This window comes from Gorilla gorilla, chromosome 13, assembly GCF_029281585.2.
Source record: "Gorilla gorilla gorilla isolate KB3781 chromosome 13, NHGRI_mGorGor1-v2.1_pri, whole genome shotgun sequence".
Lineage (NCBI taxonomy): Eukaryota > Metazoa > Chordata > Mammalia > Primates > Hominidae > Gorilla > Gorilla gorilla.
Window position 1 is genome coordinate 110,836,140 of NC_073237.2, and position 18,470 is coordinate 110,854,609.

The 18,470-nt window shown below is 47.0% G+C and overlaps 1 protein-coding gene and 1 pseudogene across 7 annotated transcripts in view; one reads left to right on the forward strand and one right to left on the reverse strand.

Annotated features, from left to right (window-relative positions):
- Positions 1–17,694, reverse strand: part of WHRN (whirlin) — a 102,969-nt gene extending 85,275 nt beyond the window's left edge. For 5 of the 7 annotated variants that reach the window (XM_019034078.4, XM_063696715.1, XM_019034079.4 and 2 more), the window contains exon 1: positions 15,598–17,694. In XM_019034078.4, coding sequence (XP_018889623.3) covers positions 15,598–16,215 — 618 coding nt within the window. In that variant the 5' untranslated portion in view covers positions 16,216–17,694. The remainder of the gene's footprint in view (positions 1–15,597) is intronic. The other 2 variants (XM_063696714.1, XM_063696712.1) reach the window with 1 other exon arrangement.
- LOC101138866 (small EDRK-rich factor 2-like) lies at positions 3,006–3,225 on the forward strand (annotated as a pseudogene).
- Positions 17,695–18,470: the final 776 nt, after the last annotated feature.

An 18,470-nucleotide genomic window follows, 5' to 3' on the forward strand; every position in this document is an offset into this window, starting at 1 on the left:
TCCTACACCTTGGCCCAAGACAGACAGGGGAGGGTTTTGAAAAAGGACATGGGCCTCACAGGATGTAAACAAAAGAAAGTCCCTTAGGGTCTTTAACCCCGAGCAGGTGCTGTGTCCAGCCATATGGACTGGAAAGTCCCTTCCCATTTAGCCCTGCTTTGAGGGAGGACAGAAATTGGTGATGCGGACTCTGCCCCAGTAGCATATTTTAATGTCATGAGAAAGTAAAACCCTAATTAGCACTCTGTCTTCCAAGCTCCTTCCATCTGTACCATTTTCATTTGTGTTAATTACCTCTTACAGGGACCACTAACTGCAACAGCTTCCCAGCCTCCTCTCTCAGCCCAGTCACTGCAGAGCAACCAGAGAATCCTTATAAAACATACGTGGACTCTGACCCTTCCCTGCCCCAAACTCTCCCCATTGCTTCTGCTATAAAACTCCCCATGGTGCATCTTGGGCCTGTGCGCCTGGTCCTGATGCCTGGCCAGCCTCATCTCCTGCCCTGCCACCTGAGCTTTCTTATAGGATCAAGTACTCCAAGCTCTTTTCCACTTCAGGCCTTTGCACGTGATGCTCTGTCCCTGAAAGTACATATCTCAACATACTTACTTATGCAAATGATTATTTTATTATCTACACTCTTCTCAGTTGACCAGGAAGGCAAGAAATTGTTGTGGCTTGATCAGAGATGTATCAATAAATAGAAAACATAGGAGATGGTAAGAGATTCCACATAAAGAGACAGTGAAGAAATGAAAGGATGTTTTCTTCTTGGAATTGAACACCAATAAGGAAATTTACCTCTCCTGAAGTTACCAATGATTTCTCTAGTAGAATGGAAATAATCCATTAATTTCTCCTTTTGCCTTGGTTGCTAGGGGGCTCAGAATTCAATTTCAATATAAATACTGTTCCTATCAAAGGCACCACACACACATACACACACACGCACATGCACACACAAGTGCGCACACACACACACTTTCCAAGATCACTTCTGATTCCTCTACCTTTTCAATGAAGTGCTTTTCAGGTTAATTACTTTTGACTTAAGTAAGAATATTAATTATAAATGTATTAGCAAATAAGCAAATGAGATATGTAAAGTTTAAAGCGGGGGTTAAACTACACCATTCACATGGTAGATGCTCAATAAAACCACTGCTGAGTGAATAAACACTAAAATCTAAGCACATTTCTAGAATTAGATACCTTTTCTATGCAGCTGGAGATGGAGATCCTTTTTACAGATGCTTGGGCAATCATTCTGCTTTCTCCTCCTACCTCTCTCCCTCCACTCTATAGAAAGGCTCTGCAGCTATTGAGTTTGGTCTAAGAACACATGTCATTTGTAAACATTCTCTTAAACAAAAGTCCAAAAATTGTTATTCTTACATTATTTTGGAATGATGACGTAACTGGGCAATGGTGTGGTAAGAATTCTGTTTCTCAAAGAACTGTGGCTTCACAGTAGCATCCTCAGCATCTTTGTGCTCATCAGGGAGCCAGGACCCGCGACACAGCCATGCCACGACATGGTCCATCTGCTCCGGCTCTGTGCGGCCACCTCGCTTCCTTGAGCTGCTGCATCCCAGGGTAAAACGAGTGGACCACAGAGCACTGGTGTGAACTCATCCAAGACCCCATCCCTGAAATGCCCCTCAACATAAGGATCATTAAACGAAATGACAACATATGTCAAAAAGAAATGCAAGGAAGCAGGTGATTCGACAATTGAGGAAATGTGAATACACAAGGATAAAGGCCAGGGGAGATGGCAGAGAAATGTATGATGTCCAGTTAGAAGGATGGGAACGTGGGTGTCTTCTCCCCTTTTCTGGTTTTCTTTAATGCTATTTAAATATGCCTTTAATTTGGGCCTCACGAAGTAGGTTTTTAAAAACCAACGGCTGGATAGGAGAGTATTTAAGGAAAGAAGAACATTTAAAGAAAAAGTTTTTTAAAAAAAAAGATATAAAAACCAACTGTTCATTCCTTCCACCCTCTTTTCTTTAAGAGTTTGACCTTCTCTGAGGGTTCAATGTAAGGATGCAGAAGGAAACCTTTGCTTCCATGCTGGGAATGCCGGGATCTCAGAGGCTGGAAGAAAGACCTGACATTTTAAAGTCCCTGCTCTCCACTGTCATTGCTTCTAAATGTCTGGGTGAGTTAAGGCTGTGTGAAAAGAAAAAAACATAAACCTTCAAAGAGAGGGATAAAATCCTGACCTTGGGAATAATGCTACAAGAAATATGCAACAAAGTGACAGATAGGCTGTCCACCCCTTTGCAAAACAACTCATAAGGACAGAACAGATTCCAGAAAGATATTGATTCCCCTTTAGTGCAATTCTTCAATTATCCTCAAAGCCTGGCTTTTAGTCTGTTATAATTTAAGTAAATTGCTTTATAAATGTTCTTTTAAGTTTTGTCTGTTTATTCTTTTTTTTTCTTTAAGGAAGAACAAGATTCTCAGAGTCATAAATATATTCACTCAAGATGAGCCCCAATGGGTTTGCAATGGCGCATTTTGTTGTCTGGGATTGATGTCCGAAGCACAGAGATCCATCAGGAATATCTGTTTATATCCATATCGTTTTCTCATTCCATGAATAGATACGTTGATGGGATTTAGTCTCCTCCCAGACTCTTGATATCCCTGTGCCTCATCACTTTCTGACAATTCTCAGTTGAAAAGGTGAAGGGCTTCCAATTTAATTCAAGCTCAGATGAAAAATCTGAATTCAAGGTGGATTAATCAACCATTTCCTAAAAACCTACTCAGCCGATGTCTGAAAAATAATGATAGATTTGATGACACTGAAATGCAAAACTCTTCTGATAAATGGGCATAGGATATCAGTCAGTTATGCACGAAATATATACGTGTAAATACATGAACACACACACAAACAATAAACATGTAAAAGAGTTTAACTTCACTGCAACATAGGACAGAATGAGGGGATGCAACGGAGGCAGGTCGGAGCCGCTGCCATCACCATGACCTGTGGTAACCAGCAAGAGCTCCCCACCAGAAGAGTATGAAAAAGCAGAGCGCGCCTCGGTTAAGGGAAAGCACCAAGATGACAGGCTTTCTGCCGCCACCCGCAAACAGAGGGACTCGGAGATTATGCAGCAGAAGCAGAAAAAGGCAAACGAGAAGCAGCAGGAACCCAAGTAGCTTTGTGCTTCGTGTCCAACCCTCCTGCCCTTTGCCTGAGTGCCTGGAGCCAGTCCCACCACGCCTGCGTCTCCTCCTGCAGGGCCCACAAGTCCCAGCCCTGATGGCTTCCCTTTGCCCTGAGTCTGCAGCGGGTCCCTTTTGTGCTTCCTTCCCCCTTCAGGTGGCCTCTCTCCTCCTGGGTCATTCCCGGGGTGACAAGGTTACCCCTTCCCAGTGCTTTTTATTCCTGTGGCGCTCACCCCAAAGTATTAAAAGTAGCTTTGTAATTCGAAAAAAAAAAAAAAGAGCTTAACTTCACTATTTAAGTTATGTAAATTAAAACAGGATACCTTTTTGTCTAACAGATTGATAAAAATGGAAAAGAAATATAATACCCAGTGTTGGCATGGCTGGAGAAAAATGAAGAGCATCAACTGCTGTTAAACGCTGGTGGGAGGGAATATACAAAACAAATTCCGTCCCAGGGGCAGTCTGGCAACAGTTAATCAGAAGCTTTAAAATTGCGCCTCTCCCCCGAGCCAATGCCACCTCTAGAAAGACAGCCCAAGGAATTGTTAGAAATGTGCTTAAAGATGAATGTGCAGGGATGTCTAAAGCAGCAATATGGATAATATTAAAAAACAAACTGTCTAACAAGAAGAAATTAGTTAAATAAATCACGTACCTCTTCACTACGATATATTATGCAATCATTAAAAAATCACAGTGTGGAAACATTTATCAAGGTGGGAACACAGTCATCATACATCGCTTGGTGTAACGAATAGGCTAGATAACGATGCTCAGAATGGCAGCTTTGAGAAGAATTCCCAATATAAATGCATACACAGATGCACACAGGGTACTCTAATTGTCAATAGTGATTATTTCTGGCAGGAGAGTGGGTACAATTATTACTGACTTGGGGAGGGTCTTTTGGCGTTTTTCTGAAGTTTTCAAGTTTTAAAAATTAAGTCCAGGCTCAGCGTGGTGACTCACACCTGTAGTCCCAGCAGTTTGGGAGGCGGAGGTGGGTGGATTGCTTGAGCCCAGGAGCTCACGACCAGCCTGCGCAACATGGTGAAACCCCACGTCTACAAAAGAAAAACACACACACACACACACACAAATATATATACACACCATGCTGGGCATGGTGGCGCAAGCCTGTAGTCCCAGCTACTCGGGAGGCTGAGGCAGGAGAATTGCTTGAGCTTGGAAAGTTGAGGCTGCAGTGAGCCAGGATCGCACCACAGCACTCCAGCCCGGGTGACTGAGCAAGGCCCTATCTCAAAAAAAAGAAAAACAATTAAGTCCATATATGTTAGGTAATCAAAATAAAGAGGCCGGGCACAGTGGCTCACGCCTGTAATCCCAGTGTTTTGAGAGGCTGAGGTAAGAGAATCACTTGAGCCCAGAAGTTTGAGACCAGCCTGGGCGACACAGTGAGACCTCATCTCTACCAAAAATAAACACAATTAGCCAGGTGTGGTGGTGCACACCTGTAGTCCCAGCTCCTTGGGAGGCTGAGGCAAGCAGATCACTTGAGCCCAGGAGTTCAAAGCTGCAGAGAGCTGTTATCGCGCCACTGCACTCCAGCCTGGCCAACAGAATAAGACCCTATCTTTTTAAAAAAAAAAAAAAAAAAGTGGGGGTGGGGGGGGTGGGGAGAAAAAACGTTTTATTTAACAGCCTAGACAAATTCCTCTATTCCATTTGTTTCCTATGACCAAACAAAATGCCCCTTTAACTTGTCCAGTCTGTGACAGCAGAGTTAATGACCACCAGCCTTTCACATGAGGCCCAGGAGAGAGACCCTCCTCTCATCCTTGAAGTGTGCTGATCAGGCAGTGTAGACAAATTCAGAGACTCCGCCATTCAATGAGATAATTTCACAAGTCACCAGTTATCTATCAGGGAATTTCCACAGACAACGTACAAAATAAAAACCTGACAAAGGTCAAGGCACGGTGAGAGAGATAAGAGAGAGGAAAAAGAAAAAAAACAAAAAGGAAAAAGTGCCCAATGCCACCTCTGTCCCTGAAATCTAGTCAATAAAATGCATACAGTGTGCCCAGGGGAGAACAGGGAAGCTGCAGCCTAGGTTTTCTCATCAAATAGCTACAAAGCCATTTCCACTAGGAAAAAACTCAGGGAGGAAACGCACATTTACTGAACTCCTGCTCTTGCCAGCACCATGCTGGGCTGTATGCCGTGCTTCTCCGTTAGCAGCCAGCTGAGAGCCCTGGCAATGAGCATGCACTTTGGAGGCCAGAATACCTGGGTTTAAATCCTAGTCCCACCACCCCGACTGTGTGCCCGTGATGGGTCACCTCCTCTTCCAGTTCTCAGAGTCCTCTCCCGGGGGGGTATGGTGAAGTGTCAGTGGGGGATTTACATGAAACCCACACAGAGCTTGTGATGTCACAGAAGATTCCCAGTGGTGGTGATATTTTTTAGTGCGCTAAGTACTGTAAACATCTTGTGCATGTTATCTGTTTTGTACCTTCTACATTGCCAGGAAGAGCAGCATCTGGTAGGAAAACAGATCCCAACACAGGAGTTTGAACATGGTAAATGATCATCAAATGTTCAGACCAACAGATGCACCCAGTGCTTTAACACATCGTCTGCATAACCATCAGTATCCCCATTTTAGAGATGAGGAAACCTGAACAGAGAAGGTAAGCAACTTGTCTGCTACTTTACTATTATTCCCATCACAATTTCACTGAAGAGGAATCTGAGAATCAGAGAGGTTAGGAAGCTGGTTCAAGGCCCCACAGTTAGAAAGTGGCAGAGCCAGTCTTGGAAACCCAGGGCTTCAGAGATCAGGCTCGAGCACTGTGGGGCATCCCTTCTCTCTGCTGTTGGGGCAAAGACGCAATCCCTCAAGTCAACAAAACCTAGGTGTAAATCCTGGCTCTGTCACTTTCCACCTTTGGGATGACTGGCAAGTGACAAACTCTTGGCGATTTTGGAAAACAAAGTGACGAAAACGATACCTACTTGAACTTCACAGGGTGATTATGAGGCTTAAGTGAGTTTATACACATACACTGAAAACAGTGTCTGGCTCATTCTAAGCCCTCTATCAAAGGTTATTATCATACAATGAGCAACAAAGAAAAGAAAACACCAAGAAATGCATTATCTGTGTCATGACAGAAGTGAGAAAGGCCATGACACTGAGGGGGGGGGCAGGTTTCAGGAGGGAAGAGCAGGCTCCTCAGGATGGGGACAGCGGCAGAGGTGAGCAGGCAGGTCCTCTGGAGAGGACATACTGAGGTTGCACCTAACAGGATAAGTGGTGTCAACAGGTGGAGAGAGTGAAAGCCTTGCTTCAGAGGAGGGTATGTTGCTTGCTTGGCCAAGAATGGACACAACTTGGGGAACAGGACTGCTGGTAAAGATCAGAGCATGGGCAGCCCAAACACCAGGTTGAGGAGCTTGGTGTCTGCCCTGCAGGCTCCCAGCTCAAGAGCAGGGTTGTAGGCAGGGCACGGCTTGATGAGATATGTATTTAGAGAGTGTACCCGGTCACCAGGATGGACATCAGACCGGTGGGCAGACGAGCAAGACAGGAGACAGACAGGCTGGCCAGGAGGATGCTACAGTTCGGCAGTGCTGGTGGCGATGGTGGTGACGGGGAAGAGGGAGGTGTGGTCTGAGAAGTACTGGAAAGAAGTAAAGCCTGGAGAGTCCAGCCTCCCTGGGGCTGGTGCAATACTCAAGTGGGAGAAAGTGGGGAACAAGAGCAGGGGAAATATCCACAATTTAAGAGCGAGAGAAAGCACAACGAGAAGGCAATTAAAAAATAGATAAATACACTAAAAGGAGGCACAGATCCTGTGCAGAGACAACAAGGCTAGAAGATGGGTGGAGATGCAGACATTTGGGAAAGAGGAATTTGAGGGAGAGCTGTACATGTATGTGGACCTGAGAAGCAGACTTAAAAATCTCAGGATTGGAAGGACTCGCAGGAGGAGAGGGGCTCAAGAGAGTCAGGGAAAATGTGGGAGAAATGTATGATTCTCTAAAGAGAAAGAGGAGGGAGGCAGAAGGAAAGAGATGAAGAAAAGGAAAAGGGTACACTGGGTCCAAACACTACAAAGGATGCCACCCCTCCGTCCAGGGACAGGAGGATGGACATGGCGGAAGGAAAATCCCTCCCCTGACTTTCAAAGTTTTCCTATCCACATGGGAGGTTAATTTCTGAAAGCTGGACCACGTTTCTTTTCTTAATCAGAAACCTCTTAATGAGACTTTGTACACCTTTTCAGATGTAGCTCAAATAAATTACAGGGTTTTTTTTTTAAGTGCAAAAGCCCATGTTAACAAATCACCAATTTCACCTGCATTAATTGCTTTAATGGGCTCTAAAAACAGCCACCTCCTCTCCCTCCTCATCAGGGTCCCTGGGGAGGCCATCAGGGAAGGTTGCTGGGAAACAAAGTTATGGATGCAGCTGATCCAGGGGACAATGCTGTCACACTCTGGGTCATGCAACTGTCTGGTATGCCACCTACATTGTTATAAGGCCTCACACATAATCAGAAGGGACGGTGGGGGGACACAGAATTCTATTCAACCAGCAGGCTTTATTACTGCTATAAAGCAAAAATGCCGATGCCAAAAGCCAGATAGGAGCAATTACGTTTTTAAAGAAACTCTGTCTATGTGGGGATATTGACTACATTCAGTAAATGACTGCAATTCAAACAGCTACAGTGGATCACATGGGCCCTGAGTCCAGTATTTTCTTCCAATGCCACCTAAAAAAATCCAACCAAACAAACAAACAAGCAAAAAAACTAAGCAGGCATAACAGCAGACTTTCAAAGACAAGCGAAGGCAGTCCATGCCATTTTTCATTACAATGCTTGCAGCGGGACCTCCACTGCCGTATTTTCCAGACTTTTGATGTTCAACAGCAACAATGACATGTTTGTGAGGACTATGGGCCAGGTTTGGTGGTAGGATATCTGAGTAACAGAAAGGCAAAGGGACCTGCCCAAGGTCACAGCCAAGTTACACTGTCAGATGAAACCAGGTCCATCTCCAAAACCCATCTCTAACCTCTTGGGTACATACCACCCTTCCTCAGATTTTCCAGTACATCAGTTGACCTTACACAAGTGGAATCTTGCTGCAAGATAGTTAAGGACGGGGACAGGAAAGGTTCACCTCTCTGGTCAAGTCTTTATGGGGATAAACAGTGTTGGGGATGGAGGAATCCTAAAGGAAGACAGTGTTTCCCGAACTTTAGCATGGTTAAGGCCTGGCTGGGGAGTTTGTTAATTCCTAAGCAAGCTAACATTGTAAATTACCACTTCTAAGGCTCTAACACACAGGTATTTGGGAATACCCTTTTTTATATCATTTTACTCTGTTCTTCCCTGCAGCCTACAGCTTTAGAATCCAGGAAAGAGGACATTTGGGGACCTGTTTATGGAAGGCTGATATATTTGCTTTGCATACAGAGTTGACAGGATGCTGATATTAGGAAACTCAGGTGGAGATAAAAAAAATCATGACGAAACTGGCTGCTAACTGAAGCAAAGCCACAGCCAATTTAGCAAAAGGAACACAAATTCTCAAACGGGGAAGGAGCCAAAGGTGCTGGGACTGTAAAGGAAGAAAAAATAAATCCATTTATGCATGCTCAGAGAATAAAGCAGCTTTTAAGCATATGTGTGGTTACTGGAAACTTGGCCTTCACCCAAAATGCTGGGTTTCTAGAAACCTGAACGGTTTTTGTTTTTTGTTTTTTAAAAAAAAAAGAAAGAAAAAGAAAAAAAAAAAGAAAGAAGCCCAAAAGCCAGAAGATACATCTCACCCAAAATTGGTTCATTGATTGCTTCAGAATGCATAAATGATTCTATTTTGGAATCAAAGACACAATCAGGCTGCTGAAATAACCCACTTCTGGAGATGCGGTTTGAAAATTAAGAGCAAAGTGACAAATGAACTAGCTGAAAGGGTCTTGTAGAGTGGCTCTGGGCTTCCGGGGAGGAGAAAAGCCATTGAGTATCCAGGCACAGACCACATTTTTTTTTAAAGGCCTTACACTCAAATAGCAGAGGGTTCCAAATGTTGCCACACCTAGTAGTCATTTGCTCCCCACAGCCACCTGGGAAGGAGGCAGGTGGGAGGTAGTTATGCCCATTTCACAGCTCCAAAGACTGAGGTTCAGAGATGTCACGTGAACTGCCCACGGCCACAAAGCCAGCTTGGTGGTAAAGCGCACACTAGAGCCTGTGGCTTTTTTCAGTGTTTTTGTCTAGCACCCACAACGCTGCCATACACAGACTTCCTTCAGATCTCACTCTCAGGAGCTGGGGAATTCTGAATTCACTAGCGCTGGGTTAGGAGCAAGATCATTCCATTCATTCGGCAAATATTTATTTATATATTAAAGCACCTACTGTGTGCCGGGAGCTGGGGATGCGTGAATGAGCAAGGCAGATCAAATCTTGGTTATCCTGGAGCAAACTTGTAATGGGGGCGGCAGACCATTAAAAGACATAAAGAAATTTCCTTTTAGTAGTGACAAATGGGCTGCAGGACACTAAAGCCAGGCAAAAGGATAGAGGAGTGGGCAGGTAGGGGTACTACTTCAGAGAGGGTGGCAGGGATGCAGAAGCATGAGAATGTCACAGCACTGTAAATGCTGGGTGACCTGTGGCCACGGATGCGTCTCTATCCCCCAAGGACAGAGGTCATGTCCTATTCATCTCTGATGTCCAAGTATCAGCCACAGGCCTCTGTGTGGTAAGCACTGCTCAGAGAATGTATGGATGCATGTCTCTACTCCACGATAGAACAGGCTGAAATACACCACTCTCCCTTGATATGTAGGTCTCAGACCGCCCCCCGACCTTAGTAAAGTGAAGTCTCTGGGTGGTTCTTAAAAGGCCCTCAAATGTCAAGTACAAAATGTGACATCTGCCACACTTTCTAGTAAGGGGACTGGCTGGCATTGTCTTCCAGGAGGCTGACTACAAAATCCTTGGGCTGGGGTCCAAGCAGGGAGGCCACTTGGTTCCTAATCCCAATGGGGACCTTGAGCTCCCCAGTTCCATCTCCTTGAGCATGACCCTCCTCACCTGCCTGCCTCCCCTGGGGAAGGTTAAAGGGAACAGGAGGGACAAAGCACCCAGCACATAGTAGGTAATCGTTAATGTCAGTCTCCCCTGTTCCCAAAAGGCTTCCAATAAAGTAAAGTGCAAGTGCAATGTAAATTACATACTCCAGGTGACAATGATGTATCAATGTAGGTTCATCAATTGTTGATAATGGGGGCGGCTGGCATGTGTCCACTATATGGGAAATCTCTGTATCTTCTGTTCAATTTTGCTGTGAACCGAAAACTGCTTTAATAAATAGTCTATTGAAAAAATAAATAACCACAAGTGCACTTGCCCCATGATGCTGCTTCCTGCAGCTGACATCAGGAACGCACGGAAAAAGAATGGAGAGAGAGTGATTCCTATTCTCTGCACCCTTTCCGCTTGCCAGGCTTTAACAGTAAAAGGCCAATGTCAGCAGCACAAAATCTTAAAAATCACCCCTACCCTGGGGCATGATTAGAAGTCTGTGTGAGTTCAGAGTTAATATCAGATTCTTCCTCAGGAATTTAAAAAAGAAGTCAGTTTGAAAGATTTGTATTTCAACCTCCAGATACCTCTAGCCATTTAATGTCATTCTTTCCAATCAGATTCGCTGGTCCTGGCTGAGGATTAGTCTGGGGTCCCTGAGAAGGGTAAACCAAAGGCTTCCCTTCCAGGTCATAAAAGAACCTTGCAAGAAATCACCAGTTGGAGCCTAATCCCCTATGGACGCCTGCTTCGGTGCAAAGCCCTTTGCAGGATGGAGGGGGGATTATGACTCTGAGGAGACTGTACATGTGCTTCAAGCTTGAGCAGTGAGGCACATGAGCGAGGGGCTGCAGGCACTGACAGGTGCAGGCAGGCTGTGTACCGCCGGTGCGGCTGCCGGCAGGCAGAGTTGGAAAGCAGCAACACACGCACAATCCAATTGGTCGGGGGGTTAAAGAATCACACTTATCTTTGCAGCTCCAACCAACTGATGAATTGATGGCAAGTAATAAACAACGCTGGGTTTGTCAGCAGAGGAGAATGACAGGAAAACAAGACACTAGCGCTGGTGAGATTCTATATCTCTTTCATGTCCAGCTTCAAGTCAGGAGGCAAGAATTTTCTATCAAAATACAGATTTTTTTAAGGGCATTCTCTTCCATCCTACAAAATGCTTCTTTGATTTAAAGAGTAAATAACCAGATGAAAGAGGATTTTGTCCTACCTAGGCATTAAATTTTCTAAAACCTTGAGCGTCAGCTTGAGCCAACTAAATATACAAGACTAAATTAAAGAAATGGATATGCAGCAGCCACAAATCTACTCAATAATGGGCTTATTAATAAGTGAGCTTTTCTACATGTCATTGCTGGCAGGACTCACAGGACCCAAGAGTGAAAACAGGGCCAGAGGAAGGTCTGTGCACGCCATGGTGCCACAGTTTCCAAACTGGACACAGGAACGAGACCGGGGCAGAAGCTACATTTCAGACATAAAGTTGGAAGAGGTAATAATTTGCAATGGCTTCAGCTAACCATGCACAATGGGAAAAGGACAATTGTGTCATTTAGAACGTGCTGGACCAAATATAATGTCTTATATTAACATGGACAGATTCTTTCCAGGTTATTATGCAAAGGGAGGGAGGGTGCGATCACTCTAATTAAATGAAATTACTGGCAACAGTTTTTAACTTCTGGAATATTTCAATTCTAATATGCTCCTTGAATCCACCCATGGGGGTGCTGAGGCCATAAGGAAGCCGTTTAATTTTTATTGAGATGAAACACACACATATATGCACATATCCCAGCAGTACCCCACTACCCTGTGTTCTGCTACCCGCATAACCAGGAGATTCAGAAGGCAAGTGAGCAAGTGAATTTGATTTTGAATGCTCCCAGGGCGGTGCTGTTTGTGCCAGAATCCTATTGTTTCCTCATTTGCTCCAAAACAGCACCAGGGTTGGTGTTTGTGGGTCAAGAGACAGCAGTCAAGCTCTCGTCAGTACAGTGTATAACCCATCAATTTCCTGATATAGTAGGATGCTACACAAGAGTGCCAAGATCCTCATCTCCCAATCCTTAGCCAACTTTCCTTATTCTGCCTTAAATGAAAGCAATTTCAAAAGAACAAGAAAACATCAGATTAGACATTCTAAATGCCTTCTGTGTAGCACATACCAAGCAAATCACAGACTGTCCAAGCTGGAAGGGATCTTGGACAGCTCCTGGCCCATCCACCCTGGAACCCAGAGAGGGTCAGTGACTTGCCCAAGGTCACACAGGAAGTATGCAGCAGGGCCTAAGGCAGCATCCCTGGTCTGTGGACTCTCTGGCCAATTTATCAAGCACATTTGGCTAAAAACCTTTGAAAGGTCTACTTTTTTATTATTATTAGTTTGGCTCCTGTTCAAGATATTTTTTCAAAAATCAAACATTTCAACATAATTGCAAATAGTCCATGGCTTACCTTATCTGGACCTGTCACTGCTGATTTTGCAAATGGGTTTCAAGAGAGGGGTGGAAGCCCCAATGGATATAGGATCAAATCCTCACTGAACTGCTTCAGGTAACAATGGATGCTTGATTTATCAGAAAGAGAAGTGGAAAAAACTTTGCTCGACCCACTCTTTAAAAAGCTGCAACATTCCTTTATTCATAAATTATTAGGTAACTTGATTCCTAAAATTTAATTTAATTTAATTTTTATTACACACACACACACTGAATCTCTCCGTTTGGGAAGCTCAGAGGATCTCCTTCCTCCCCCTCACCCCACCTTCCATCGCAGGAAAAAAAAATATTGTTAAGACTGAAAACACATCTTCTACTAAATGCAATGTGGTATCCTAGAATAAAATAAGGACATAGGCAGAAAACCTGGTGAAATTTGAATGAAGTCTGAAATCCAGTTAACAGTAACGTACTTTTACCATAAAATCCCCGACATGGTGACTCGCAGCACTGCAGTTTACAAAGAACGGCTCCCCGTGGAGAAATCCTGGTTAAGGGCAGTCTGTGCCTAGTAGAAAAGCTGGGGCCTCTTTCAGCTTTCAGTTAAGGGGCTTTTCGCTCTTAATTTTGTGGAAATGTGTCAACAGTTCTCCAGGTGTTCTTTTAAACCGTCCCTGAAACTACACGAGGAGTGCCATGGCCTCAGGGAAGAAGTTCCGCCTCCTCCGTTTTAAATTCCACCCACCAAAGAAAAGTCTGTCCTCTTTTCCTCCTGGGGTTAATGTAACACAAAGCAGCCATCATTTTGCCTGTTGCTTCTGAAGGGTCCAAAGGGTCCGTGTCATGCAGGTTATGTGTCCCGCAATGGCTAGAAGTGGGGTGACCCTGGGGCAAGAGCTCATTTTGCCAATGTAGCCACCTCTGTTGGGAAAATGACAGTCAAGAGACAGAGCTGCTCAGCTCACACAGGCTCCTGCGCCACAGGCTCCCACACTTCAAGGACAGCTCTGCTCCTATCAACCTCTCCCTTGCCGGCAAGGGTTTATTCTCAGGCTTCAAAAACTATGACATGGAGAGTTTAGGTTTTACTCTGGAAGCAGCAAGAGTAAACAAACAAGCTAAAGGCTGGTGCTGCTCTGAGTCACAGTTTAACAGCACCATGGTGTTACTGAGGGAGATTCAGAGAGAAGATCTGGAGTGGGCTCAATGAAATGGTGGTGGGGGAAGGCGGGGGTGGCAGGCGGGGAGCACTGCTGGTAAACTGAAACTCACAGCCAAGCAGCTTGACCTTTATGGCACAGCTGAGTCTGGGGTGCAAATTGAAGGGACAGTCTGCGTTTTGAATGCCCAAGGTAACTGACAGCCTTTCCAAAGCGTATCACCTTATCACCTTGTGACCGTTAAGTTACCCAAGTCTTTTTAAATTGCCACTAAAACTGAATCCACATTTACAAATGATCATTTGCATCAAGTATCTTTAGTGCATAAATTTATCATCTGGGAACTCCAGACCTTTTAAGGCCAAGGCTAATGGACTACTTCTTTATAAATATATGGAATGCTAAACAAAGGGAAAAGATTGATAGAGGGGGAAGAGGAATTGTTGCATGGAAACTCACAACGAGCTTTGCCCACTGCACCCTGATGCAGTATAAACCGATCGGCCTTTTTCCAGAAGCTGCAAAGAAGTTTCTGAAAGCCTCAAGGGCTTCCTCCAAAGGGGTCGATGGGCTGGGAAGCAAATGAGGGAAGCCAACATCAGGTGCACAGCCAGGGAGACAGCTCAAGACTCACCTGGACACAGGCCACTGAACGGCACTCAGGAGGAAGTAGTCGCGGGCCTCTGCTGCCTAAGAGTTTCCCAGCAGCCAGCAGGCCCTCAGCTGGAGTTCAAAACACCTGCGCTGGCGGGGAGTGGGGGTTTACAGAACAGTCCAACCCCCTGAGAAGCATTTCTCTGCAGAAGCAGAGCATGTGTCCCTTTTCCCCCAAACTCTTCACTTCTTGTACGCAAAGGAGGTCGGGGGAGGGGGGAAGGGGGAAAAATGCCTGCAAAGGATCCATGAATCCACCCTGGACCCAACACTATCCATCATACTCCAACTGGTTTTCAGTAGCCCTGGGCTGTAGATCAGTAAGCACACACACTCCTTTAAAAAGCATGATTAAATCCCTGGAAGCCTGTTGTCATGAGGTTATATTTCTCAATTAACAGATGGCAGAAAGGACAAACACTCTCAGGGGCTGGGGAATTTATTTTTGACATTCAGGCAGGAGTCTCATTTCCAAAAAGGTTAGGGACCGCTTATTTGGTCCAGTGGCCCCATTTTCCAAGTGGAGAACAAGAGGTCCTGAGAGGGCAAGTGACTTGCTTCAGGATACACAACCTGGTCCAAAAACAGCAGCGTCAAGCCAGTGCACTGTGGATCACACAAACGGCCTCCTCAGGCCACTTAAGAGCTAACAAAACTTTGTTTCAGGGAAAAACAAAAAACAAAAAACCACAGAATGGCAGTAGCAAAGGCCACCTAATTATGCCAAGCAGAGATTTTATCTCTTTTAATGCTCATAATAATCCACAGCCCTATTCACACATTGTAACCACACATTTGCTCAAGTATTTGTTACTATCACCTGCACTAGCCTTTAAGCCTCACAAAGGCAAGGGCCATGTCTGTGCAGAACTACGTTCCCAGTGCCTGAGAGCTATTTATTCCGTAAGCTATACATTCCTGTTTTAAAGTATTAAAAAAAAAAAAAAAGCCCAGAAAGGCCAAGTGATTCACCTAAGGACACACAGCATGGAGTTACTGAAAAAGCTGTGCCACTCTGTCCATACTCTGCCCCAGACTCTCTCCAAACCACAGCCTTACCTTGACGGCCTCCGCGTGGGTCACCCGGGCCAGGGATTTGTCGTTGACGCGCAGAATCTGGTCCCCGACCCGCAGTCCTTCCTTCTCAGCTAGAGAGCCTGGTTCCACCAGAGACACGTAGATGCCCACGCCGTGCTCCGAGCCCCCACGGATGCTGAAGCCCAAGCCCTCGTGGGCCTTGGCACGCCGCAAACTCACCAGGCGCACCTCCCCTGGCCCCGCGCCGTCCGGGCCGCCCCAGGCGGGCTGCCTGTAGGGGGTGGTGGCGGGCAGGTAGAGGCCCTCGGCCGTGTATTGGTCGAAGAGCAGCTGGTCGGAGCGCGGGATGACCAGACGAAGCATGGGCAGCAGGCGCCGCTTGACCGGACTGTCCAGCAGCACGCGCAGGGTGCGCACCAGGTCGAAGACGTTGCGGCGCGCGTGGTAAGCGTTCAGGCAGTGGGTGAACTGCTCCCGCTCCGCCTCGCTCAGCAGCGCGGTCAGCGCCTGGTGCAGCTGGCGCACGTTGGCAGACAGTAACCGCAGCCCCGCGACCCCGCCGCCGCCCGCCCCGGCCGCCGAGCCCAGCGAGCCGGTGGAGGACGAGCTCACCGACAGGCCGTCCAGCGGCGCGTTCATCTCCACGCCGAGGCCCGGCCGGGCTCTGAGCGCGCGGGGTGTGGGCGGTGCCGCTGTCCTCGCGGGTACTGGCGCGACAGCTGGATCCCCGGGAGCGCGGAGACGACGGCTGGAGCCTGGGTTTGGGGAGCACGGGTACAGTGGCTGGATCCTAGGGGGTCGCGGAGACCGCTGCTAGAGTCCCGGAGGCGCGAAGGCGGCGGGGGTCGCGAACCTGGAATCCGGAGGACGCGGAGACGTCGGCGGGTTCCTGAGAGACACGAGAGTTGGCTGCTGGAGCCCGGAGGTGGCGGAGACTGCTGCTGGAGTCCGGGGGGCGCGGGGTCAGCAGCTACATTCTGGAGGGCACGGAGACGACGGGTGGCTGGAGTTTGGGGGCGCCGCAAAGCTGACCTGACTGCCCCGTCACACCATGCCCGGGGCTCCCCCAGCCGGGCGCCCGTTCCTCTAGGGCTGGGGGACCCCAAAGTCAGAAGTTGGGGAGGAGGGCGCTCTAGTCCCAGAGCACTCCGGGGAGTGGCAGGCGGTGAAGCGGCGCGGGCGTCCGACAAGGGGTGCGGGGCATGTCCGGGGCAGCCCCGGGAGGCAGCCGCCCGGCCGCAAGCCCGGACTTTGCGAACTGTTGAGCCACCCGGGCCGAGTCTTCCAGCGAGTTCCGACGCCGTCTCGTTGCCAGCCCGGCCCGGGCCCCGCCCCCTCGCCCCTCCTCCTGCCCGCCCCCTCCCCCCCGGGCTCCTCAGGAAATGACGTCCCGCCCGGTGCGCCTGGCCGTTGCCTGGAGACGGGGTGAAACAGTCCAGCCCCAGGGAAGAAAGGGGTGAACGCGGCGGTAGGGGTGGGAGGAGCCCCCGCGTCCCCTACTGCGCCGGCAGAGCCGGGAGCGGGGCTCAGAAACAGCGCTCTTCGGCGGTCGCAGCGAGTGCCGGCACCAGGATCGCTTTGGAGTAGTTAGCCGGCTAGCTAATTCACAATTCGGGGGGAAATCGTCAAGTTTTTTGTTTGTTTGATTTTTGCTTCCAAAATACTGGGCACTTCAGTCTCGGTTTTCTTCCTTACAATGTGGCGCTCCCCTCCTGCACGCGCCCTGACATGACAAATTCCAGGGTTTATGTGGACGGTCGTTGGCCACCTACTGTGTGCGAGAGACGAATACAAGCATAGACTGCTGTCTGCCGGAGTCAACTCCGTGGCAGGGATGGGTCAGGCTGGACCCCTTCCCAGTCTCCATTGCAAGGGAAAAGCCACTTTCAGAAGTATTATATAAAGTGTACACCCCACGCTCGCAAACACACATACAAATGAGCGCATATAAAACTGGTGAAATCTGAGTAAGGTGGGTGGATTGTATCAATGTCAATGTCCTGGTTGCCATCGTGTCAACATCGGGGGAAACTGGGTGAAGGGTACATGGGATGTCTATGTATTATTTCTTACAACTGCATTTGGATCTACAATCTCAAAACAAATTAAAAATATACATATTTGAAGTGGCTTGGAGAAAAATCTCTTCTATGCTCTCCCATCCCTAGGCAAAATGGGAAGATACACCCAGGTGTGCCCTGGAGTCGGTCGTCACCCACCCAATCCCCCAAATAAGATTTAAGTAAAATCCTGTGCTTTTATTCTAATGGTGAGCTTCATAGTGCTACACACACACACCCTACCTCACACACATCCCTTCCAACCTGAGCTGCCTCTCCTAAGCTACTCTTCTATGTATTTTTCGTAAAAGTCTTCCAGAATTTCCATTGCAGAACCAGCTGACATCTATCCAGGGTAGGGCAAGATGGAGGATTACCTGGAGGATTTGGTTTGTGGTGGACCCAGAAGGATAGATCATTCATTTATTCATTCGTTTATTTATTTATTTATTTATTTGGTCGCTTTTCATTCAACGTTTTTGAAGCATCTGCTCTGTGCTGGGTCATGTGCTGGGTGCTGGAGACCCAGGGGAGAAAGATCAAATAAATAGAGTTAAAAACCAGTGTGATACCTGTTGTAATGGCTGAGGGAGCCCAGGTTTAGGAGAGGAGAATATGGTAAGGACTTTACTGAAGAGGCGACACCTGAATGAAGAACCTGTAAGGAAAACGGACTTTCTCCTCTAGACAATGGGGAAGAGTGGAAAGGTTTTCAACACTGTTGACTTAATGCATTGAGGCTAGGAATGGAAGCTGTGTTTTCCCTAAAGATCTTCAATTCTTTACTTCCCTAAAACAGACATAGGTTAAATTAATGCCCAATAAACATATTTA